Here is a 22285-nt window from a genome sequence, read left to right on the forward strand (position 1 = left end):
AACTTGAAATCAAATTATATATTTATAAGTCGTAGTAGTATTTGAAGTCATTTTGTATGTGTCTAGTAGTATTAAATAATTGTTGATACAAATTGATTTTTGTAATTAAATTCGAGATTTCAATAAGTTAATTTTCCTTTAGTTCGACTTAACGGTGGGAGTGTGATTTTTGCATGGCATTTCACACAAAATAATTTGACTATAGTAATAAAAAAAAATTAAGAATAATATTAGCCCCGCCTCTACCTATAAACTTCATTAATTTAATGTGACATAATTGATATATTAGATTATGTCTATGCGTACGGTGGATTTGAATTATTATCGAAGCTATATACTATTGTTGTACTACTAGTACATTCTTTTCCAAATTTTCAAGAAATTTTGGGACTACATTCACTCGTGTGATTAAAAATGCATAATACTCATTATGAGCTACTCCATTAGCTAGTGCAAAATTTAAAAATTAATTTGATACTTGGGCGCGAAGTTTTATTAATTAGACACATAAACGTGAGGTGAATATAAGATTTAAGTAAAAGTTAGTTGCATTGTTGTCGATGTGTGCATTATTCAATTGGAATATTAAGTGCTTGCACCCCAAGGTGTAAGATGCGTTGAACATATCAACATGCATTGACAACCATCACATTTCTGAACGATGTCTTATTCTTGATCGTGTAAGCATAGTTTACTAGTCAAATTAGAAAAACAATTTTAATTTAATACTTCAACATCCAAGTTTCTTGATTGGTGAATAGAGGCCTAAATTAATTCACATTGTTTTATTTAATCGAATAATTTAATGATAACGATTTCCTTTACATGCTACTACTATATTTTGAGGTAGAACGATTCTTTAACAATAAGATCAAGAAAAAGTTCATAAATGATTTATATAGTACTCCTAATTTGGGTAAACCTCAAGGCCGACAATACAAATTGTCAAATACAATAAACATCATAAAAATTTGATCCGACCCACAACTTTGAAAATCAATCGTTTAAATTTGTTCTCGGTTATCTTATGATGGAATAGTATAGAATGGTAGCCGAAAAATCAACCGTGGATGTCACCATCAATAAATTAAACAATGTTATCAAGGGATTGTTATATTGCTAACTTATCCCTAAATTGATAATAATTGCAACTAAATGATAGACATTAGATCATGAATAAGGCATCATCAATAAGTAGCAATATAATGCACAGAAAATATCTGTAAATCAAAAGCGATGCAGCAACGAAAAAGAACAAGGATCACGACACAAGATTTTACGTGGTTCGACGTAAAAGTCTACATCCACGGGAAAGTACTTCTCGCTATATTTGATTCTCGGTGGTGAAGATACAAAAAGGGGAAAAACACAGCAGTGACAATCTACTAAGAAACAGGGGAAGCTAGCTCACAAAACACGGTGTGAATCGACCGACTAGTCTCTGATCTCTACAAGGATCGAGCACTTGATCTTCTTCTCTAACTCTCCTTTCTTCTCTGATTGAAACGGCAAAACCGACTCAAGTGAATTCAGCTCAAAACCATATACTTGGAATAGACGGCCCAGATTAAGAGATCTAATCCAAAGCATCTAAGTCGTTGATCTCCAACGCCCCAACAACCATTTAAACCTAGCCGTTGGTCTTTCTTTGTGACGAGCTGAAGATGATCAGTCCAATTCTCCCATTTTGCGAACACAAAATCTCAACAATCTCCACCTTGAGAGCCAAATGGTCAATTGCACTTTCCAGACCACCAACTCCACCTCAATGAGAGATCACACTCACCAGTTTCAGACAATGTCTGAACTTTGACACTGGCAGCGCTTTAGTTAGAACATCAGCAGCATTATCCTCGGTCCCTATCTTTTCCACCTTGACTTCCTCTCTCTCGATGATGTCTCTGATGCAATGTAGCCTGATATCGATGTGCTTCGTCCTCTCATGGTGTATTTGATGCTTAGCAAGGCAGATAGCACCATTACTATCGCACAAAATAGTTACTGACTTCTGATCCAAACCGAAATCACCTATGATTCCCTTTAACCACATGGCTTCCTTTACAGCTTCAGTTAGGGCAATATATTCCGCTCCCGTAGTTGATAAAGCAACTACTGACTGGAGTGAAGATTTCCAACTCACTGCACTGCCATATAGATTGAAGATATACCCCGTTTGAGACTTTCTTGTATCTATGCTCGAAGCATAGTCTGAATCACAGTAGCCAACAAGAGGCTCTTTCATTTCCTGACTTTTCTTATAGAGAATCCCTGTACCCTTGGATCCCTTCATATACTTCAACATCCATTTTAGAGCTAGCCAATGCTCCTTCCCATGTTCCTTCATAAATCTGCTGGTCACGCTAATGGCATGAGCTAGGTCAGGCCGGGTGCAAATCATACTATACATAATGCTACCCACATTGTTTAAGTAGGGTATAGCACTCATCTCTTCCTTTTCTTCAACCGAACTGGGGATTTGGTCCTTCGACAGCTTGAAATGTTGGGCAAGAGGGGTCGATTTTTCTCCAGAATCCTGCATCTTGAACCTGCTCACTACTATTTGAATGTAGTCACTTTGGTTCAACCACAACTCCCCTGCTCCTCTGTTTCTGAAGATGTCCATGCCTAATATTCTCTTAGCCTCTCCTAGGTCCTTCATTTCAAAACTCTGCATTATTTCCCCTTTTATCAGTTTCACATCATCCAGAGTTTCTGCGGCGACTAACATATCATCGACATACACGACTAAATATGCGGCTTTCTTCCCATCTTTGACTCTAATATATACACAATCATCATAAGAAGATCTGTGAAAACCAATGTCAGCTAGGTGAGAATCGAACTTTTTATACCATTGTCTACTACTTTGTTTTAGACCATATATGCTCTTCTTGAGCAAGCAAACTTTCTCTTCTTGCCCCTTTACCTCAAAACCCTCGGGTTGCTCCATAAAAATAGTTTCTTCCAAATCTCCATTTAGAAAAGTTGTCTTCACATCAAGTTGATGTAATTCTCAATCTAGTTGAGTTACAATAGAAAGTATGATCCTTATTGAGGAGTGTTTAACGACGGGAGAGAATACCTCATTGTAGTCAACTCCTTCTTGTTGTGTGTAGACCTTAGCTACGAGCCTTGCCTTGAAACTTATCTGATCCTTCTGTGTGGCCTCGATTTTCTTTTTGAATATCCATTTAGAACCCACAGCCTTCTGGAGTGCAGACCTATCAACTAGAATCTATTTACCATTTTTGAGCAAAGAATCAATTTCTTCCTTCATTGCCCTTATCCAGTGATCTCTTTCCACACTTCTCATGGCCTCTTGAAAGTTTTCAGGCTCATCATAGATGATACTCTCTGCCACACACAAAGCATAAAACAGCATGTCATAGTCATTGTATTTCTCTGGCAACTTTATACTTCTTCTAGGTCTGTCTCTGGCCAATCTGTAGGAGTTTCTAGCACTTCTAGGGTCACCAACTTGGCTAGATGGTGTGATCTGTGGAGAACCTTCAGCCGGATCTTGCTCAGTTCTGTTTGGATGCTCCACCTCGAGGTCAGATCCAACCACATCAGATCCTGACTTATCTCATTGTAGGGCATTTTTGTTTCATCAAAAATGACATCTCTACTCAATATCAACTTTTGTGATTCTTGGTTCCACAACCTGTAGCCCTTAACCCCATCTTGATATCCAAGGAAAATACACGTTGCAACTCTAGTTTCCAGCTTGCTTGTTTTCACATGTGCATATGCTCTACACCCAAAAGGCTTCAGCCTGCTGAAGTCAGGCTCTTCACCATACCACTTCTTGTCAGGAACTTCAAAATTTATGGCAGATGACGGACATTTATTTATGGCTTTGGATGCCGTGAGCACAGCTTCTCCCCAGAAAGTCTTAGGTACCCCTGAGCTCAGAAACATGCACCTCACCCTCTCCAATATGGTCCTGTTCATCCTTTCAGCCACTTCGTTTTGTTGTGGATTTCTTGGGACGGTCTTATGCCTCTTGATCCCCCTTTCTCTACAGAAATCATCAAATTCAGATGAGAGATACTCTAGGCCATTGTCAGTTCTTAAACATTTAAGAGTAGTTCCTTTCTGCCTCTCAACCAAAGTGTGCCAATCTTTGAAATTCTTAAAGGCATCTGATTTTTCTTTTAGCACATAGACCCAGAGCTTCCTTGAGAAGTCATCTATTATGGACATGAAGTATTTTCCTCCACCTAGTGTATGTGGATGCGTGGGACCCCATAAGTCACTATGGGCATAATCTAGTGGAGATCTTGAAGTGTGCTTCCACTTTGGAAAAGGTAATTTCTTTCCCTTTCCCATTATACATTCTTCACATTTCTGAAATTATTCCAAGTCTGAGCATTGAACCAAGGCCTTCTTGTTCAGTAGAGTCAGCCCCTTTAAACCAACATGACCCAACCTTTTATGCCATAAATCAGTTCCAACCTTCTGAGTTACATGGCTTTCCCCCACAACAGCAACTGCATCCAAGTAATACAAGGTTCTCTTCCTTATAGCTGTCATGAGAACTTGTGAGTCCTTGTAGATTTCCGAATTGCCTCCCTGAGACCTGAATCTATACCCTTTTGACTGAAGAACTCCAAGAGAAATCAGATTCCTTTTAATATCTGGAATTAGCCTAACTTCAGTGAGCACTCTTATTGAACCATTTTTGAGTTTGAGTCTGACCTTGCCAATCCCACGAACTATGCAACTTTGATTGTTGCCTAAAAGCACTGATCCATCTGCTGGCTGAATTTCCTCAAACCAGTCAGTATGTGAACAAATATGGAAGCTGCAACCTGAATCAACAATCCAACTGCTCCCTATATCTCCGTCTGCAACATTCATGACATGCACATCAGCCACTTCTTGAGCTACATCAGACGTCCCCGGGCCCAGTGATTCCTCTTTTTGCTTCCTTTTCCAAGCGAAACAATTCTTCTTGAGGTGCCCAGGTTTCTTACAGTAGTGGCAAGATCTAGTCTCTTTCTTCTCACCATTTTCTTTCGGCTTCTAGAATTGAGACTTAGGAGCCTTATTCTTGCCCTTTTGTTTGAATTTTTTCACATTCAACACCTCGCCAGGGGTCTCAAGAGCACTACCTGTCTTTTGCAGATCCTTGGACTTCAATGCAGACTGAACTTCCACAAGACTTATTGCCTCCTTTCGGCCATACAACATGGCATCACGAAGATGTTCAAAGGACTTCGGGAGGGCATTCAACAAGGCAATGGCCTTGTCTTCTTCCTCCATCTTCGCATCAACATTTTCAAGATCATCTAAGATCTTATTAAACTGATCTATTTGATCCCCAATTGTCTTATCATCAGTAAACTTGAATGAATATAAACGTTGTTTGAGATACAACCTGTTCGCAAGGGACTTCGTCATGTACAACTCATCGAGCCTCTTCCAAATTGAGGCTGCAGGCTTCTCTCTCGCGACCTCTCTCAACACTTTATCATCAAGATTCAGAAAAATTAGACTTCGAGCTTTCTTCAAGATTTCCAATTGCTTCCCGGTCGGCTTCTCATCAAATTTCGTTGAATCAAGCGCGTCGTTGAGCCCTTGGTGTGTGAGCAGAGCCTCCATCTTCACCTTCCACAATCCGAAATCATTCCTCCCATTGAATTTCTCTGTTTCGAGCCTCGCCATCGCCATCAATCGATTCCCACAGACGGCGCCAGATGTAAATCAAAAGCGATGCAGCAACGAAAAAGAACAAGGATCACGACACAAGATTTTACGTGGTTCGACGTAAAAGTCTACATCCACGGGAAAGTACTTCTCGCTATATTTGATTCTCGGTGGTGAAGATACAAAAAAGGGGAAAAACACAGCAGTGACAATCTACTAAGAAACAGGGGAAGCTAGCTCACAAAACACGGTGTGAATCGACCGACTAGTCTCTGATCTCTACAAGGATCGAGCACTTGATCTTCTTCTCTAATTCTCCTTTCTACTCTGATTGAAACGGCAAAACTGACTCAAGTGAATTCAGCTCAAAACCATATACTTGGAATAGACGGCCCAGATTAAGAGATCTAATCCAAAGCATCTAAGCCTTTGATCTCCAACGCCCCAACAACCATTTAAACCTAGCCGTTGGTCTTTCTTTGTGACGAGCTGAAGATGATTAGTCCAATTCTCTCATTTTGCGCACACAAAATCTCAACAATATCAATGAAGGAAATTAACATCAATTGACCAAAGTTAGTTATAACCAACTTTAAAAGAATATCTCAAAACTTAAATGATTTTAACTAACTCAATTTAAATTATTTTTTAACACAACATATGTCAAATTAAAGATAATTTTATAAGGATTCTAACGAGATCTCAATTTGGATATGTACCGATGTCAAAATTTGAAAAAAATTCTTGAATTTTCTATTCAGCTAAATGTCAATATAGTTATCATAATATGTCAATAGGGATGTGTTAAAATGACAACTCATCTTAAAATAACACCATACCACCATTCCTAGTTAATCATTTGTACACGTGGACGAATAATCAGCTGTCATGTGGCAATCATAAAAAATTCGCAAGGGTAAATTTACGCGGACTGCAACATCCAATACTCTAGACTGCAATATCCAATACTCTAGACTGCAAGGTGACGCGGCCTGCAATATCCAATACACTAGAGTGCAATATCCAATACGCTAGACAATAATTAGATTGTTGTCTAGCGTTTATACTATTGCAGTCTAGCGTTTATACTATAATATTGCAGTCTAGCGTGGTGTCACAATGTCATTTTAATAGTGTTGTCATTTTAACGCACTCCTATGTCAATATAATAAATATACAATGACAATACTAAATTGTGTTGACATATTCAATTAATTGTATTCATATGTTTAATATACTACATTGACATTTTGATCTAAAACCCTAATTTTGATAGTTTTTTGTCTTTTTAAATTTAAATAAAATAAAACGAAATTACACATGACAATTTATAGACCACTAGATCTGTATAAATCTTATGATTCTAAATTAGTTGTAGTTAGCAATTAAATGTTGAGTTAGCAATTGATCACACTATGTTATCAATTCCTAAATAAAATGACAATGTTTGATTGAAAAATACAAGTTATAATAATTTTTTACCATATACTCCCTCCATCTCAGTTTTATAGTCACATTTTGCCATAAAAGTCCGTCTCACATTTATAGTCACATTTAAAATTTTCCATATTTGGACATAAAATTTTATCCCATTATTCACTAAAATTACACCCAAATGCCATTATCAACACAAAAATAAACCAAAACAAAAATAAAAAAACCAAAAAGTAAAAAAGGGAATAATATTTAAGAACAAATGCAATTTCATGATTTTTCTAATTTTCAAAATTAAGCGACAGAGCAAACTTACCAAACTTGGATGATTTTTTTGTCATTTGCCAAACTACCCGACATCAAACTCTCGGTAATGGACCTAAACTTAATAAAAATAATCGAGACTTTTCAAAACTATATATAAATTCATGCCATACAAAACAAATTGGGCTTCAAGCAAACACAAAAGATTGCAAATTTATCTAAAATCTAAAATAAAATCAAGGAGTAACCATCAACAAGAATGATAATAAAGCAAAGCCAACAGAAATTCCATATCAACAGTTCAAACGCATCATTTGCAGAGTTTCAAGAGGTCTTACACATGAGTGAGTCCGTTGCAGGAACAGATAAACAACACATCATTTTTTACATAAATGCAAATCTAATTCATGAGGGGATTGGATTAACCCATGGCATACTTCTGAGTCCAGCTCCGAGCAGTTTGCTCGTACTTGGCCCTATCCGTCTTGTACATATGAGCGATCTCAGGCACCAATGGGTCATCAGGGTTCGGATCCGTTAGGAGCGAACAGATAGAGAGCAACACCTGCAAGCATATAACCATTAAGCACACGAGTATAAAAATAAACTACTGATTTGCACATACGTAACGCAATTGGTTTGACTAAGATAATTAATTGGAAGGAAAAGATGCAAAATAAAAAGGATAGAATCATAGACGAGATTCCTCCTTTACATTCACGAGCTTTTGGTTCTTCCCCCACAAGGATAGAACAAGGGACCGCGTCCCCAGCATCTGTCTTATCCTTATCTTTGCAAGGATAGATATGTTCAAAGAATACTGCATTCCTATCGTTGTTGTCATTCTTATAAGTTGTAAACATGAACTTATTGTTTGGGGGCACAAAAGTTTTTTAAGTGTAAACTTGTGACTGACTAAATGACAAGAGAAAAGGCACCAACGCAATGTAAAATTAACCTTGGATATTGTCAAGGCGGGGCTCCACTGCTCCTTCAAAATGTCGAGGCATATGCTACCGTTGCTGTTGATGTTTGGATGAAAAACTTTTGTCCTGAATGCAACCTGAAAAATTTCACCAAAAAGAATAAGGGGACATATCTTGAGCGAGTGTGAAATTGCTCAGGATGTTAGAAGAGAAGCCAAGAAGAAGCATAATGTGAGGGGATGTTATCACAGATTCAATATGCAATTCGGGGAGCTCTTCAACACTAATTTCCTGCTTAATTTAATACTATTTGCATTGATCCACATTACATTCAGAACATTATGAAATGAGAGACTATCCCGAAGAAGTATTATTTGCATTGATCCACATTACAGATGAAAACTGAAGGGATGCTTGGAATGAAAGGCTATCCCCAAATTCTTCAGCTAAATTTTTCTCCTCAAGACATAAGTAAAACTATTTTTAACAACTATCCACATAATTTCTCAAATTAAGAATTTGCTGCGGAGTACACAAGAGCAAACAGCATTATATTGCAGAGAAACAACAGCCAGACTACACTAAAGAGTGGGAGAGTTAAGAACATCACTGAGATTCTCATAGCATCAACTTTAAAGCTCAAAATACAAAAAGAACTCAGATCCATTAAGAAACAAGTTGAAAAGACGTACGAAAAAATGACTTGTTCCAACACATCATTCAGAAAACTACTAAACTACACACTGAAAGCAATTACTTGAGAATTCCATGGTAAGAAATCAAGCTTCATACATGGATCTAAAATTATAAATCAAGAACGAAGACACAGGTATTCATATACTTTCATATAGTGTCATTTCGACAGAGGTAAGCTGACAATCTCAGAAAGAATCTAACAAGCCCACCTTTGGAGGCTTGAAAGGGTAATCCGGGGGGAAATGAATCGTCACTAAAAACACTCCTCCTGCGTATGGACTATCCTGCGGACCCATTATCGTTGCCTGCCAATGAAACATGTCTTCACCAACAGGTCCTGTTACAACAGAAAGAAGTATGTTTCCCATTAGCAACCACAGTAACTAAATCAAGAAAAGGTGGTTAAAACAAATACTACATGACTCAAAATCAAATTATTTATGAATAGCTTCATAACTTGCAAGTACAGTTTAATCTGAAAACAGCATAGCTTTATCCTTTGGAATAAAGCACAGCCTTTCTAGAAAATAGAAAAGGCATGAATATCATTAATCGTTTACAAAAACACCTAAAAATCTAGCCTTTCTTTCCCCCTTTTACCTTCTTAATAGTCCTCAACTTCTACTCAACATCAATGATACAGTTAACAAAGATTTTTCACCAGCCAAAAACAACATAAACAAACCCCACAAGACATCGTGCTACCTAAAAATTTTAATTGGGGAAATTTTAAAAGAATAAATAAATATACGTGAAAAAATGTTATTTTCTAGCACATATACATACCAATGTCATGGATCAACCCTTAGAATTCTCAATCAGCTAAAATTGAAATTAAAAAAAATCAATAAACAACAAAAAAGCACATAGACGCACCAATTAAAGCTAAATTAAATTAAGGAAAACCAAAATTGAGAAGAAAAAATACCTGCGCTGCAAGAAGTGGGAGGATCCTTCTGCAAATCCTTGAGCTCCTTCAAGATCCGTTTTGAAGCCATCGAAGAAAAAATCCGATCTTTTGACTATCTTCAAGAAACCCAGAAAGAGATAGAAAAATTGTGAGATATAAACAAGGGAAAAAACGCGCAGGGTTTGGTGATGATTTACCTGCCAAGAGAGAGAGAGACGAAGACTTGTTCAGTTGATTCGCCTTTGCGTTCTTGTTCAGCTGCCGCCTTCTTGATCTTGACGCGATGAAACTCGTTTTTGGTGAATACAGCCTCACTTTAAATATATGCAATATTAAATGTGCAAATATAATTTGTGATTTAATTTTTTTTTCCCCTCGAATGATTGGTCTGTCTTCATCTGATATGGGCTTGTCTTATTCCCCCTTCCAATAATTTATCACGCCAATGATTTATTTATGAAGTTAAAAGAATCTAATTAAAAGAACCTATCAAAAAAAGAGAAAAAAAATGATAACATCTTATAAAGTAATCGAATGGAATGATATTAACTTTTAAAAAGGATCATTTTGATTTAAAATTATATAATTCGGCTAAATTAAAATTTGATTCTATCGGATTTGCTTTTGCATAAGATGACTCGTCGTGGTAGAAAAATAAAAATGATCTATCAGATAAAGAAAATTTATTTTACCTATATCTACAAATAATACTCCATAAATTTTGAAATAAATTAAATTTTCGTAACTAATTTAATACAAGAATTTTAGTTCGATAACCATTTATGAAATTAACCCTCCAAATTGACTAATTTTATTACTTCATAGTTTAAAATCAATTTAGAGAATCCAAATAACAAAAAATAATTTAATTAAAAATAAATTTTTTGATTTAGTTGTAGCATTAATCTTGATATGGTAAAAGTTCAACAATAAAATTATTCAACCACATAATGCCCCCCACAGAACTTTTTAAAAATAATTATATAAATTAATATCTCTAATTAAAGCTAAAATATTATTTAATTATTTTATATTGATCATTTATCAATAGTTTAAACCTAAAATTTCATTTTTATATTTACAAAGTTGAAATCTAAAATATTACTGTATCTAAGAAGGCTTGTGTGAAAGAGCTGTGATTGTTTGAGTCACTCAAAATAGTAGTAAGTCATAACCACTCAGTAGTGTGAATAGATTACAGGGTTTCTATACCTAAACCACAAAGATAAGCTAAGACAAGAAAGGTAAATCAACCAGCAGCAGCATCGAGCAGCTGATGAAGCTTTGCTACCGGGCTTCTCTGCTCGTACGAATCACCATCCTCCTCCGTTCTCTCCGTTGCAAGTAGGTTCACCATGTCAACTGGTTGTGATCTCATACAATCAATCTTGAGGAAGTTTACTTCTCCTGGTCGAGCATCTTTTAGTTTCTCCTGCAAAATCAATACATTTTCATGAGGTTTTTGGGTGGCAAACTCAAGGATCAGCTAAGAGAGGAAACAAAAACGAGGCATACTGATACCAGTAGTGTGCCATTTTCAAGCACTAATTTCTCAGAGGACTTCATGAGATCATCTAACTCGGATTCCAGGGTCATATTCTCAGCAATTAGTGTCTGAACTTTGGTGGCTATTTTCTCAGCCTCAGCCTTGATAAAAGAAAGTAGTGTTAAACTCACAAACTTTTAGTTGTTTTATAGTACTTTGGTATCATTAGAGAATGCTTTAGAAATCTGGTTTGATATGAAATTAATTTTATTTAGATAGTCAAAGTAATCTGGAGGTTATAATACAAAGAAAAGACATTTTGGAGAAGACCACTTTAATATTCAAAGAAACAGTGTGTAATAAGTAGATCATAACAAGTAAATATATGCCAAATGACCTAACTATCAAGGTTATTGTCAATACACAGTTCCACAAAACATTCACGTTTATAAATTCGTACAAATGATCTCTTGTTTGAGGTAGTAGACATACCTGTTTTCTCAACCTCGATCTTCTAGCTGATTCTCGATTTGACTGTTTCCTCTTCTCCAATTTCAGCTCTGGTAGCTCCAGTGTACCCTGATGGAGAGTGAGGAGCCAAGTTGTGGATGACAGTCTTAAAAAGTAATGCTTACTGTATTTTTAGACAAATTTGGTGAGTGATTTCAGTACACATTTTATTATAACCATAGCAGTTTAGAAGGTGATTTGTGTCTCCATCAGTTTTGGAATTGCCAGTTTAAGAAGACTAGAATACTCCTCATATATTTCACTAATTAATTTTGGGTATAAACAAGCACAGACAACGAAGACAGATTAGTCATAGACAATGTTTAAACCTGCATTTGGGCTTCATTTGCAATCGATGACCGCGGATTATAAGTTTTCACGAGCTTCACGTCCAGAATAGAAGGATCCTTCAATCCCGGAACAGAACTTGCATTTTCTATTGTTTTTACTGGTGTATATGTGGGACTAGACACCTGTTTCATACTTTCATAACCTCGGCCAACATCAGCACAGCCTTTCTTCTGGTTCTTGCCACCTTTTGTTTCTGAAAAGGTTGAATTACTTTACAATGATATGAACCAAGTAGAGAATCCTATTATCATAGATAATGCATCTACTTACTGGAAACCGTAGCAATAAAAGTAAAACATTAGGTTAAAACAGCAATACAAATTGTACCATTAACATATCTGAGAATTTTATGCATAATTATCTTTGATTTCTGTTAGACAAGACATCCAAAAGTTACATAAGATTCACAATACCATATTGACTGTATAATGGAGGAAACTAACAGACAAAAGCTGCTTGTAAAAACGATTTCTCTTCCCCTAAAAAATTTTCTCTTGGCTGGGGAGGCATAACACATATACCTCAATAATACAATGCAAAATACAACCGGATATGGACGTATGGTTAAAGAACTTTGGCATCTAAAGCAACGCATTTAGGTAAAAGACTATACAAGATGTAGTAGAAAGAATTCTACTAGGACAAACTTTCTACCATTGAGTATTTTCCAAATTTACAATACATAGAAACTTACAGAAGCTTACCACTCTTGGGAGATCCTTCTCGATTTCTCTTCATGCCACTCCGACCAGCCTATAATAATGACAACATATTAAGACAAAGGTGGTAATTTTCAAACCACAGGCACCATATTGATCCTTACCTCTGCTGTAACTCCATTTGTTCTGTCAATGGGTTTGTCAGTCACCTCACTATCATAAGAACAAATTTTGGGCATTCAGTAAAATAAGTCGATAAGAAGGCTTGTGTCTTAACATCTTTAAAAAATTACCAGGAACAGAGTCTATATCACTCTTAACACAATAAAGAGACATTATCAACACACCTTTCCGACAGTCTGAGATCTAGTCCATGTCCACCACTTTCAGCATTTCCATTCCTGACTGGAACTGCAAACCCTTGAGAATCTTTGGACTCCTTCATGAAGCCTCCATCTGTGTTTCCTGATGACTCCGCAGGCGTAGCTATGCTAAAAGAAGTACCAACCTATACACCCATACATTTAAATATTACATTCTGATCCTCGCTAACTCTTGACTCTCTCAGACATTTATATAATATGTTCATCCTGGCAGACATTTTCTCTTTTGGACACAAAAAGAAACTTAAAATGATTGAACTAATCATGCTATGATTTAATTCACAGCAGCAGCAGGCAGAAAACCTAACAACAAACTTGAGTTATGAAGATGTCACAGGATACAGTCTAAACATATGCAGAACTTACCATCAAAACTCCAGGATTCCCATAAACTTGCTCATGATAATAATATCCTGGGTATGAAGCCCCATAAGGAGGTACCATATACTGAAATATGAAGATTTTGTTATGGAAAAAGTGAAGGAAATCGAATATCCTTTTACTTGGCAGTAGGAGACTACCTGTGGAGGCACTATCCAAATATAAGGTGGAGGAATATGAGGAGAAGCAACAGCTGAGTTAAAATATGGCGGCACAGTAAATTGGGGGCCACAGTAAGCCTGATGATTAAAAAACCAATAATGTAACACCAATAAACCATTAAATATGATGAAAGAAACTTTTGACCAATTATTGCTTGCTGTTGGATTAAAGGGTCAATGGGAGAACTCATTACTTGCATCATTGCCCAGTCGGGATACACATGGTTGGTACTTTGGTCCTCCTGCCAATGTGAAAGTTGGTTACAAATGTTTTTGTGAAAGAAATGAACCATAAAGAGACAGCAAAGTTCAGTCTTGAATGTGCTTTAGTCTAGAGACAGAAAAGTGTATTCTCATAGCAGATAAAAGAAAACAGATTCCAGGTTACTTATTTCATACTCACCTTCATTGGTGACGACGCTTCTTCAATTTTGCAATGCTTATCATCTTCACTATTTCTCATGATAAGTACTAGTTGCAGATCAAATCGGCAGCAATTGAAATTTGGAGCACGTCTATTAATTTCAAACCAAGTCAGTATGAACTCCAATGTTCAGCATAGTGAAAGCCTGCACCCGACATTACACTTATAAAATTATAATGCTAAAGATATTAATATCACATGAAGAGAAGCTCGAGCTACAACATCATTTTAGAGGGAAACTGCTTGAGGCCATCCAGTAACCTCCTCTATATTAATTTAAAAATCCAAAGATCATAACTAGAACTACTAACTTTTACATTGCTATCTAAATAATGAAGATATGCAGAGTTCCAAATATTTTAAAGTTCAAATTTTGATAATGTAAACAGTCTGTTTGAAGATCAGGACTCAGGAATAAGGCATACTCAAATAAGAGTTACATATGGTAACTCAATATATGCAATGACTTGATTCTAAATCTGCACCTAGTTTTATTGGATACATTGTTTACAGATTAAATTCCTTTTCTTATTGGATACATTGCTTATACTTTATAGCTTAAACCCCTTTTCTTTCCAATACCTTACAAACAAATTAAGTGATAATATGATTATGATCCTTTACAATCTTCACGCGACTTTCATAAACTTCTTTCTAACATCATAATCCATAAATTAGTCAGTTCATTAATTTCTACTAGCTCTCTAGTGCCTACAACAATTCCAAGGAAAAAAACACAAATTGCTAGAATTTACAAGTAAAACATGAGAGAGAGGAATTTTTACGTACCTGAGAAAATTATACATATGGAAAAGGCGAAAGCTATTGAAGAAAGCTGAAGGGTTAAAAGTTAAAACTGCATTTTGGGGGAGGTTTTGGGAAGAGAATATGGGGGGAGAAGAAGAGAGAGAAATGGAGATTTGAGCGCCAACGGGCAGCATTCCACGTCACTGACACGTATCCTCGGTATATTCCAACTAATTTGACTTGTGACCCCACTACCGCAACTAATAATCTCTTAATTACTGCATTCAATTTATTTATTGCTCATAAATAAATTGCCGAACCTAACACGCCCTATGCATCCACTTTCTTCCACATTTTTTATTTTCTCCACCACATTTTTACTTCATTTCACATCTTCACCCCACTTTCTTCCTCGTCTCAATTTTCATTCCACTTTTTTTAATTAAGTAAATGCGGAGTTTGCCTTTAATTTGTGGTATTTTTATACTCCCTCCGTCCACAAACAATAGATCACTCTGTGTATGACATGAGTTTTAATGTAGAATTGGTAAAGTAAGAGAGAATGGAAAAAAGTAAAAAAGGAGAAAAAGTAAGAGAGAAGTAGTTTTAGTGGAATGTGGGGTAAGAGAGGAGGAAAAAAAAGTAAAGGAGAAAAAGTAAGAGAGAATCTTTCCATAAATGATTGTGATCTATTTTTTGTGGACGGCCAAATATGGTAATTGTGATTTTTTTTTTTTTGGACATATAGAGTAGTATTTATTTTGCTAATAATTAACATATTTGCAAGTATAGAAAATAAAAAATAAATACTTTACAAAATAGTACTCTATCTGTGTCCCACTGAAGATGACCTACTTTCTTTTATGTTATATTTCTACTTTATTTTCTCTCCTACTTTACTCGCTCCACTCAACACAAAAAAATAAAGTTGCATAAAATCTCGTATCACACAAGGAATGGATCATCTTTCTTGGGATGGAGGGCTATAGAGCATCTCACTACACATGAATAGAGCGGAGAATAATACCGTGGCCTAGTATAGAGCGCCCTATAGGGCGGGGTGAATGCTCAAAGTTAATAGCCAATAGACCAAAGCCTATGGTGCTTTTAAGCTCTTTCAAAAAAAAACTGATAAATTCTACAAAAGTGTAATCATGCAAGTGAGGAAAGATCGTTCCATGAGGATGCTTTAAAATGGTAGATTTTCTGACAATTATTTTACATTTTACATTCATAATTTAAAAATAGGAAACACATGGAGTATATAGATTGTTAAGAGTTAAGTCCTTAATCTGTTTTGCTTGTGCATCACTAAATCATGTTATTGTTTTGACTGCTTTTTTACATGTTGTGTGTGCGATTAAAGCAACGTTAATTAGAGGATTGAGTGTAATAAAGTTTGTGATTTGACGAGTGCGGCCAAAGATACTTCACGTGGGGTGTTTATAATCTTTTAATGTGAGACACTCCAATCCAATACACATATGTACATATAATAGTGTGTGAAAATGAATCTGAAATAGCATGATAAATAATGAAATCAAGAATCGCAGTGCTGCTGCTGTTACTATGCATCACTCTGTACCTGATCAGCATTCAACGCATAAAGCTTTGCCCATTATTGCTGAAAACCGAATCACAAACTCCAAGTCCGGCAGCGTTTCCTCCCAGTCCTACTAATCTGAGCCACCTGCTCTTCGGGATACTGGGGTCGGAAAAGGCTTCCCGCCACCGCAGGGCCTACACAGAGTCCTGGTGGCGTCCGGGCGCCACCCGAGGCGCCCTCATCCTGGACAAGCTCCCGTCGGGTGCACTGCCCCCGACGACTCTCCCGCCTTACAGAGTCTCGGATGACCTCCGCGGACTGCTCAGCAAGCGCGATCTCCGGGCCCAGAGGATGGTGCACGGGATCCTGGAGCTCATCAGGGATTTTGCAAATCAGGAGATCAGGTGGTTAGTGATGGGAGACGACGACTCCATTTTCTTCTTGGATAACATAGTGGAGGTGGTGGCGCGGCTGGATCACACCAGATATTTCTACCTCGGGGGGCAGTCGGAGTTTCTAATGTCGAGCTACGTGTTCTCTTTCAACGAGGCGTTTGGTGGAGCCGGGATCATCCTGAGTTATCCCCTGGCCAAAGCTCTGGCGGCGGATATGGATGCTTGTCTCACAAGATATGCATTCTTGAATTCTTCTGATAATACAACTAAAAACTGTGTTGCTGATATCGGTGTCAATCTCTCTCCGCAAATGGGGAGTCACCAGGTCATTCATTCATTCTTCTGATTACTTTTAATTTGCGCACGTATAGTAATATGGGATATTTTTTACATGTTTCAGATTGATTTACAAGGCGATATATCGGGTCTCCTGTCAGCACACCCGCTCTCCCCGTTACTCTCGCTCCACCATTTCGACGTGGTGGATCCAATATTTCCGTCCAGGAACCGTTTGGAGTCGACGCGCCACCTCATGAAGGCGGCGGCGGCAGACCAGTCGAGGATGCTGCAGCAAAGCATATGCCACGAGAGGAAAAGCAAGTGGAGCATCTCGATTGCGTGGGGATATTCAGCACAAATATACGAAACAATATTCCCGCGCAGCTACCTGCAGATGCCGCTGGAGACATTCAGGCCGTGGTATAAGCGTCGGGACGTAAACCCGCAGCCCCCTTACTACAGGCTGAACACGCGGCCCCTGTCCAGAGAGCCTTGCGAAGCCCCACACAGTTTCTTTCTTGAGGCGGTGGCAGAGAATGAGGGCGGTGAGGTTATCACTGCTTACGCTCGAGCGCGGCCTCGCCAACTTCCGCCCTGTAATTCCTCCCGCTCAGCAGATGCTATCAACCGTATTAAACTATATTCACCTGCCACTAAGCGATATCAGGTACTATCATATTCATACGATTAATTATGAAAAACTATTCATCCTCTTTTATAAATACTAATTCATTGCCAACATTACATAATAGGAGTAAGTATTTATACTTCATTATTATGTTATTTTGTCCTCAGATGGATAGATGTGAGTGTTGTGACATCGTTACAATGGACAATCATATGCTGGAACTCAGGCTCAGGGAATGCATGCTCGGTGAAATCATTGCATAAATGATATTTCAACAAACTATAGTAGTATTAATTTTCATCTCATATTTTGGGATAGGATTTTTGTTGATATGAGAATGCCAACTAAGTCTTGAAACTAGTCGAGTTTTCCTTTGTTTTGGATAGAGTTTTCAATATTTGTGAGTGTTGTTGTGATTCATGTCGACATAATAAGTGGAGTATAATTAATATAAAGGTGAAAATTTTCAACCGTGAACAAGATATACAAGTCAAATGAGTTAACAATTGTTTATTAATAAATTAATAATCTCTTCACTCATTTTGGGAGGATGAAGCTCCAAATTATATGAATCTATGTTCGGTTCATGAGATTGAAAGCCACAATATATTTCCGGATGGATAATCTTACAAGATTATGAATCATAGTAACCCTCTTTAACAAAATTAATCTTAACTTCAAATTAATGGTCGTATAAATTTATTCTGTACTTTTTTCATAAAAATTCAACCTCTTTAACTAGTGTTTATAAATTACTCAATTAAAGATAATTTAGTAAATTTGTAAGTATTTGTTTGTATATACATAAATTATTATTCCAACTAATTAAACTATTTTTTTTTTCATAATTCATATTGACTTATCTCATTATATTATACTCCTTCCGTCTCAAGGTAGTTGAGTCGTATAATTCCTTTTCTGTTTGTCTCAAGATAGTCGATTAGTATTCTTTTTTTGTTTGTCTTAAGTCAGTTGAACTGTATTATTTTCTTGGTAAAACTTTTTTCCCTTCTTTACTTTAGTCTCTCTTTATTTTTCTTATTTTATTCACTCTTTTATTTTCTTCTCTCTACTTTAATTTTTAATAAATTAATTTTTTAAATTCTATGCTCAAAAGAAATGCTGTAATTCTGTAAGTATTTACTAATATTGTCAAAATCAGCACTTGACAAACACCGATAAATAGGAAAAGATTGACTGATTTTAAATATTAGATAAATGTAACTTCATCGTTAAACTTGAAATCATGGGATCGGCCGATCAGATATTTTTCCCTCGTGTTATGTTGACTTTTTAGTAGCTAATGATTGAAGCAACATAAATTTTTAACATAATCAAACACTTAATTAATTAGTAAATAAAAAATAGTAGTATGAAGATAAATATGGAATGTGAACAGATAAGATAAGTACACCATGTTGCAATTTTTAAAGCAAAAATTGCTATAATTGATGCATTGGAATTAAAAAATAGTATAGTAGTAGTTTGGTGTATCTTCCATTTAACCAAAAGTAGTTTGTACTACTTAACATCTTCTTTGTGCTACTGCTATTCAAGCAATATCCTTATTCGCAACACGAAAATACACTTAGACACAGTAAGTTTATCACTGTTTAACGGTGGATTACTAACGGAAAATTTATAAATGATATAATTCACACAAAACATCTTCTCATATTTATGTTTTATCATGTCCATCCAATAAAGACACGATAACGTTTGGATTGGGATGGATACTTGTAAGTTGTAACTTGTTAATAACTAATATTATCTCCGTCCACAAAAAATAGTCTTATTTGTGGATGGCACGGATTTTAATTTGAATTTGATAAAGTAAGAGAAAATGAGGAAACATAGGTAAAGTAAGAAAGATACGAAGAAAAAGTAAGTAAGAAAAAATGGATAAAGTTGAGAAAAAAAAAAACCTTTTCATTTTTAGAAATGAGTATTTTTTATGGACATCCCAAATGGTAAAATGAGACTAATTTTTATGTTCTATAAGAATTGATTATAAATAGAATTAAGTACATTATTAAGAGTTAAATGTATGTGACACAACTTATTCGTAGGGGTGGGAAAATATACTGACATACCGAAATACCGGACTTACCATACCGAAAATACCGATTTTTCGGTATACCGCAGTTTTCATACCGTACCGAAAGTTTTCGGTACGATAACGGTATCAAATGTCCCATACCGCGGTATACCGTGGTATACCGAATCTTCGGTATATACGTTATATGTATAAACTTAAAATATTTAATATACATAATCTAATTAAATACTATATAAAAAACCTCAAACATTACTTTTAGGGCTAATCCCTCCGCGCCCACATCTCACGCAGATTCATTTGGTACATATTGCCATTATTTTACTTTTGTTTCATTTGGCACATATTTGAACAGTAACCTAAAACGTGTCTCATTTTATATTTAATATTAATATCATTAGTTAGGTTATGGTGGTTTCATCAAGTTTAAGTTTAATTGTTATTTTAAATATTTTGGGTATAGGTTTAGTTGTTTTGTTTTTGGATTTGAATTGTTGAAGTTTTATTGTTTTGGATTTTTTTTCAAATAGTTGAACACTTGGAAATGTTATTTTAAATATTTTGGTTATAAAATTATAAAAGAATTTTTTATAGCATGTATAACGGTATTACAATATACCGTCAAAGTATGGTATACCGTAATACGGTACGGTATACCGCATTAATGGTATGATAATGGTATTGAATATTATCATACCGAATTTTCAGTAAGGTAACGGTATAGAATTTTGTCATACCGCTACTTTCGGTACGGTATGCGGTATGACACTCTTTGTACGGTATACCGTACCTATCCACCCCTACTTATTCGGCATTCGCTATTGTAAACTTGATTTTATTAGTAGTACTTTGTTATGATTGGTTTAGCATCATCTCAAAAAAGCTTTTCACATAGCATATTGTTGAAATCATGTATTGATTTCTATGACAAATCTTAACGAGGAATTCAATTTTCATTAAGCTCCAATTTTCAGTACTTCTTAAAAAAAAAAAAAAAAAACACTACTGTTGAAGACTTAACTAGTGCCTATATTTTTCTGTTAATGTCTTTCAAAAGTTTGATTAATACAGAAACAATCAATGAATTTAAAGTGTGATCTAACTGTGGACTGACTACAACCGCATCCTTTTTCACTAACAAATTACAACTTCTATTATGGCCATCAATGGAGGAGGGAGCTAGCTATCATTATATATCATGCAAATGGAATCAAGACAAAAACACCATCACACTAATTATATGGATATTCTGGATTAAAACAATCATGAACCAAAAAAAGTTTCACCAATCAAACCCAATTGTGAATAAACTTAATAGTAGTAGTTGTAGTAGTATAATGTACGATAAATATTAATTCCCAAAGATGGAACAAGCTATTAAGCTAACACAACAACTATACACGAAACAGTAACATAGGATACATCATCCAAGAAAACACCATGCATCAACAAGATCAATTGATTCATTCTCATTTGTCAAGGAAGATAACTATTTTCAAGAACTGGCTGTGTTCTAATACCTGAAGCAAAGGGCATTCTGCTTCTCCCAATCCAAACAGTCTCCAACTCTTCACTCCTCTCAGTTTCTTCCTCCATTCCCCTCATCTTCTTCCTCTTCCACATCAAAACACACAAAACCACCAAAAACACCCCTAAAATCCCCAAAACCACCCCCATCCACACTTCCCAATGCCTCCTCCCCTCATTAGGCACGACGACGGAGAAGTGTCCCCTTCCCTTCACCACACACCACCCCTCCCTTGTCGCGCTGCTCATCTCCAACGTCCCATTTCTGTCGAACCTAACACACCTCTTCGTCCCACCACCGCCTCCATAGCTCTTGAAATCCATCATCAAGGCCTCATCACCCTTAGACCTGATCTCAATTGCCTCATTCCCATTTGAATCATAGGAGAGAAACCCTAACACAGGTGCAACAAATGTGTGGTTAGGAACATTGTAGTAATGTGAAGACCAGTTGCCAAGATTTTGATAAACTACATCAACTCTCTTGGTGAAGGGCAATGGCAATGTCTTGGGTGGGATTTTTAAGGGGCCATGGGTGAGCCCTTGGCGCCATAGGCTGCTGGTGCGGACTCGGACGACGGCCAGCTCCATGCCGGAGAAGATGGCCGGAGAGGGGACCGAGTACACCTCGCCCGAACGGAGTTTCTTGATCTTCTTGAAGGCGTAATCGTAAAGGAATGAATCTAGGGAATCCCTGTTTGATGATGGCGATCCCTCGACGAGCTGCCACAGCCATGCATTCAACATGATCAGAGCGATGAGGCAATCCCTTTTGCAATTGCATTTGCACCCCATCAAGATTCATGCAATTAATATCATTGGAGATTTGCATGCTTGTGAATCGTGTGTTTCATGGTATTGGATTTGATG

General features: G+C 36.4%; 4 protein-coding genes across 6 annotated transcripts; 1 reads left to right on the forward strand and 3 right to left on the reverse strand.

The window, feature by feature from the left end:
* Positions 1 to 7616: 7616 nt before the first annotated feature.
* Positions 7617 to 10238, reverse strand: LOC125223716 (ubiquitin-conjugating enzyme E2 28-like). 2 transcript variants are annotated; one of them, XM_048126983.1, is made up of 5 exons: positions 10080 to 10238; positions 9901 to 9998; positions 9182 to 9309; positions 8309 to 8413; positions 7617 to 7915 (listed from the first exon to the last, which is right to left on the reverse strand). In XM_048126983.1, exons 2-5 carry the CDS (start codon positions 9968 to 9970, stop codon positions 7772 to 7774), a joined length of 447 nt encoding a protein of 148 aa, XP_047982940.1. In that variant the 5' UTR covers positions 9971 to 9998; positions 10080 to 10238; the 3' UTR covers positions 7617 to 7771. The 2 variants fall into 2 exon arrangements, with proteins under 2 accessions (XP_047982940.1, XP_047982941.1); XM_048126984.2 differs by having other exon boundaries at positions 9901 to 9994; positions 10080 to 10204.
* Positions 10239 to 11002: 764 nt separating this feature from the next.
* On the reverse strand, positions 11003 to 15181 carry LOC125223697 (common plant regulatory factor 1-like). 2 transcript variants are annotated; one of them, XM_048126958.2, is made up of 12 exons: positions 15027 to 15181; positions 14217 to 14382; positions 14008 to 14055; positions 13793 to 13891; positions 13638 to 13718; positions 13236 to 13396; positions 13053 to 13101; positions 12934 to 12982; positions 12208 to 12422; positions 11861 to 11947; positions 11398 to 11529; positions 11003 to 11314 (listed from the first exon to the last, which is right to left on the reverse strand). In XM_048126958.2, the coding sequence occupies exons 2-12, from the start codon at positions 14274 to 14276 to the stop codon at positions 11132 to 11134; spliced, it is 1164 nt and encodes a 387-aa protein (XP_047982915.1). In that variant the 5' UTR covers positions 14277 to 14382; positions 15027 to 15181; the 3' UTR covers positions 11003 to 11131. The 2 variants fall into 2 exon arrangements, with proteins under 2 accessions (XP_047982915.1, XP_047982916.1); XM_048126959.2 differs by having other exon boundaries at positions 11404 to 11529; positions 15027 to 15180.
* A 975-nt stretch (positions 15182 to 16156) lies between these two features.
* LOC125185155 (uncharacterized) lies at positions 16157 to 18229 on the forward strand. Its single transcript, XM_048081646.2, has 3 exons — positions 16157 to 17250; positions 17326 to 17871; positions 18000 to 18229. The coding sequence occupies exons 1-3, from the start codon at positions 16519 to 16521 to the stop codon at positions 18093 to 18095; spliced, it is 1374 nt and encodes a 457-aa protein (XP_047937603.1). The 5' UTR covers positions 16157 to 16518; the 3' UTR covers positions 18096 to 18229.
* A 3050-nt stretch (positions 18230 to 21279) lies between these two features.
* On the reverse strand, positions 21280 to 22253 carry LOC148933561 (uncharacterized). Its single transcript, XM_089062821.1, has one exon. The coding sequence runs from the start codon at positions 22208 to 22210 to the stop codon at positions 21365 to 21367; it is 846 nt and encodes a 281-aa protein (XP_088918947.1). The 5' UTR covers positions 22211 to 22253; the 3' UTR covers positions 21280 to 21364.
* Positions 22254 to 22285: the final 32 nt, after the last annotated feature.

The sequence above is a fragment of the Salvia hispanica genome, chromosome 1 (assembly GCF_029641045.1).
Source record: "Salvia hispanica isolate PSC_SH4W2 chromosome 1, Shi_PSC_v1, whole genome shotgun sequence".
NCBI lineage: Eukaryota > Viridiplantae > Streptophyta > Magnoliopsida > Lamiales > Lamiaceae > Salvia > Salvia hispanica.

Coding starts and splice junctions, on each gene's coding strand:
- LOC125223716 (XM_048126983.1), bottom strand. CDS start 9,970: ATGGCTTCAAAACGGATCTTGAAGGAGCTCAAGGATTTGCAGAAGGAT. Junction 9,310..9,900: donor TCCCACTTCTTGCAGCGCAG/GTATTTTTTCTT, acceptor CTGTTGTAACAG/GACCTGTTGGTGAAGACATG. Junction 8,414..9,181: donor ACCCTTTCAAGCCTCCAAAG/GTGGGCTTGTTA, acceptor GAAATTTTTCAG/GTTGCATTCAGGACAAAAGT.
- LOC125223697 (XM_048126958.2), bottom strand. CDS start 14,276: ATGAGAAATAGTGAAGATGATAAGCATTGCAAAATTGAAGAAGCGTCG. Junction 12,983..13,052: donor CAAATGGAGTTACAGCAGAG/GTAAGGATCAAT, acceptor TCATTATTATAG/GCTGGTCGGAGTGGCATGAA. Junction 11,530..11,860: donor GATCGAGGTTGAGAAAACAG/GTATGTCTACTA, acceptor TCTTTTATCAAG/GCTGAGGCTGAGAAAATAGC.
- LOC125185155 (XM_048081646.2), top strand. CDS start 16,519: ATGAAATCAAGAATCGCAGTGCTGCTGCTGTTACTATGCATCACTCTG. Junction 17,251..17,325: donor CGCAAATGGGGAGTCACCAG/GTCATTCATTCA, acceptor TACATGTTTCAG/ATTGATTTACAAGGCGATAT. Junction 17,872..17,999: donor CTGCCACTAAGCGATATCAG/GTACTATCATAT, acceptor TTTTGTCCTCAG/ATGGATAGATGTGAGTGTTG.
- LOC148933561 (XM_089062821.1), bottom strand. CDS start 22,210: ATGGGGTGCAAATGCAATTGCAAAAGGGATTGCCTCATCGCTCTGATC.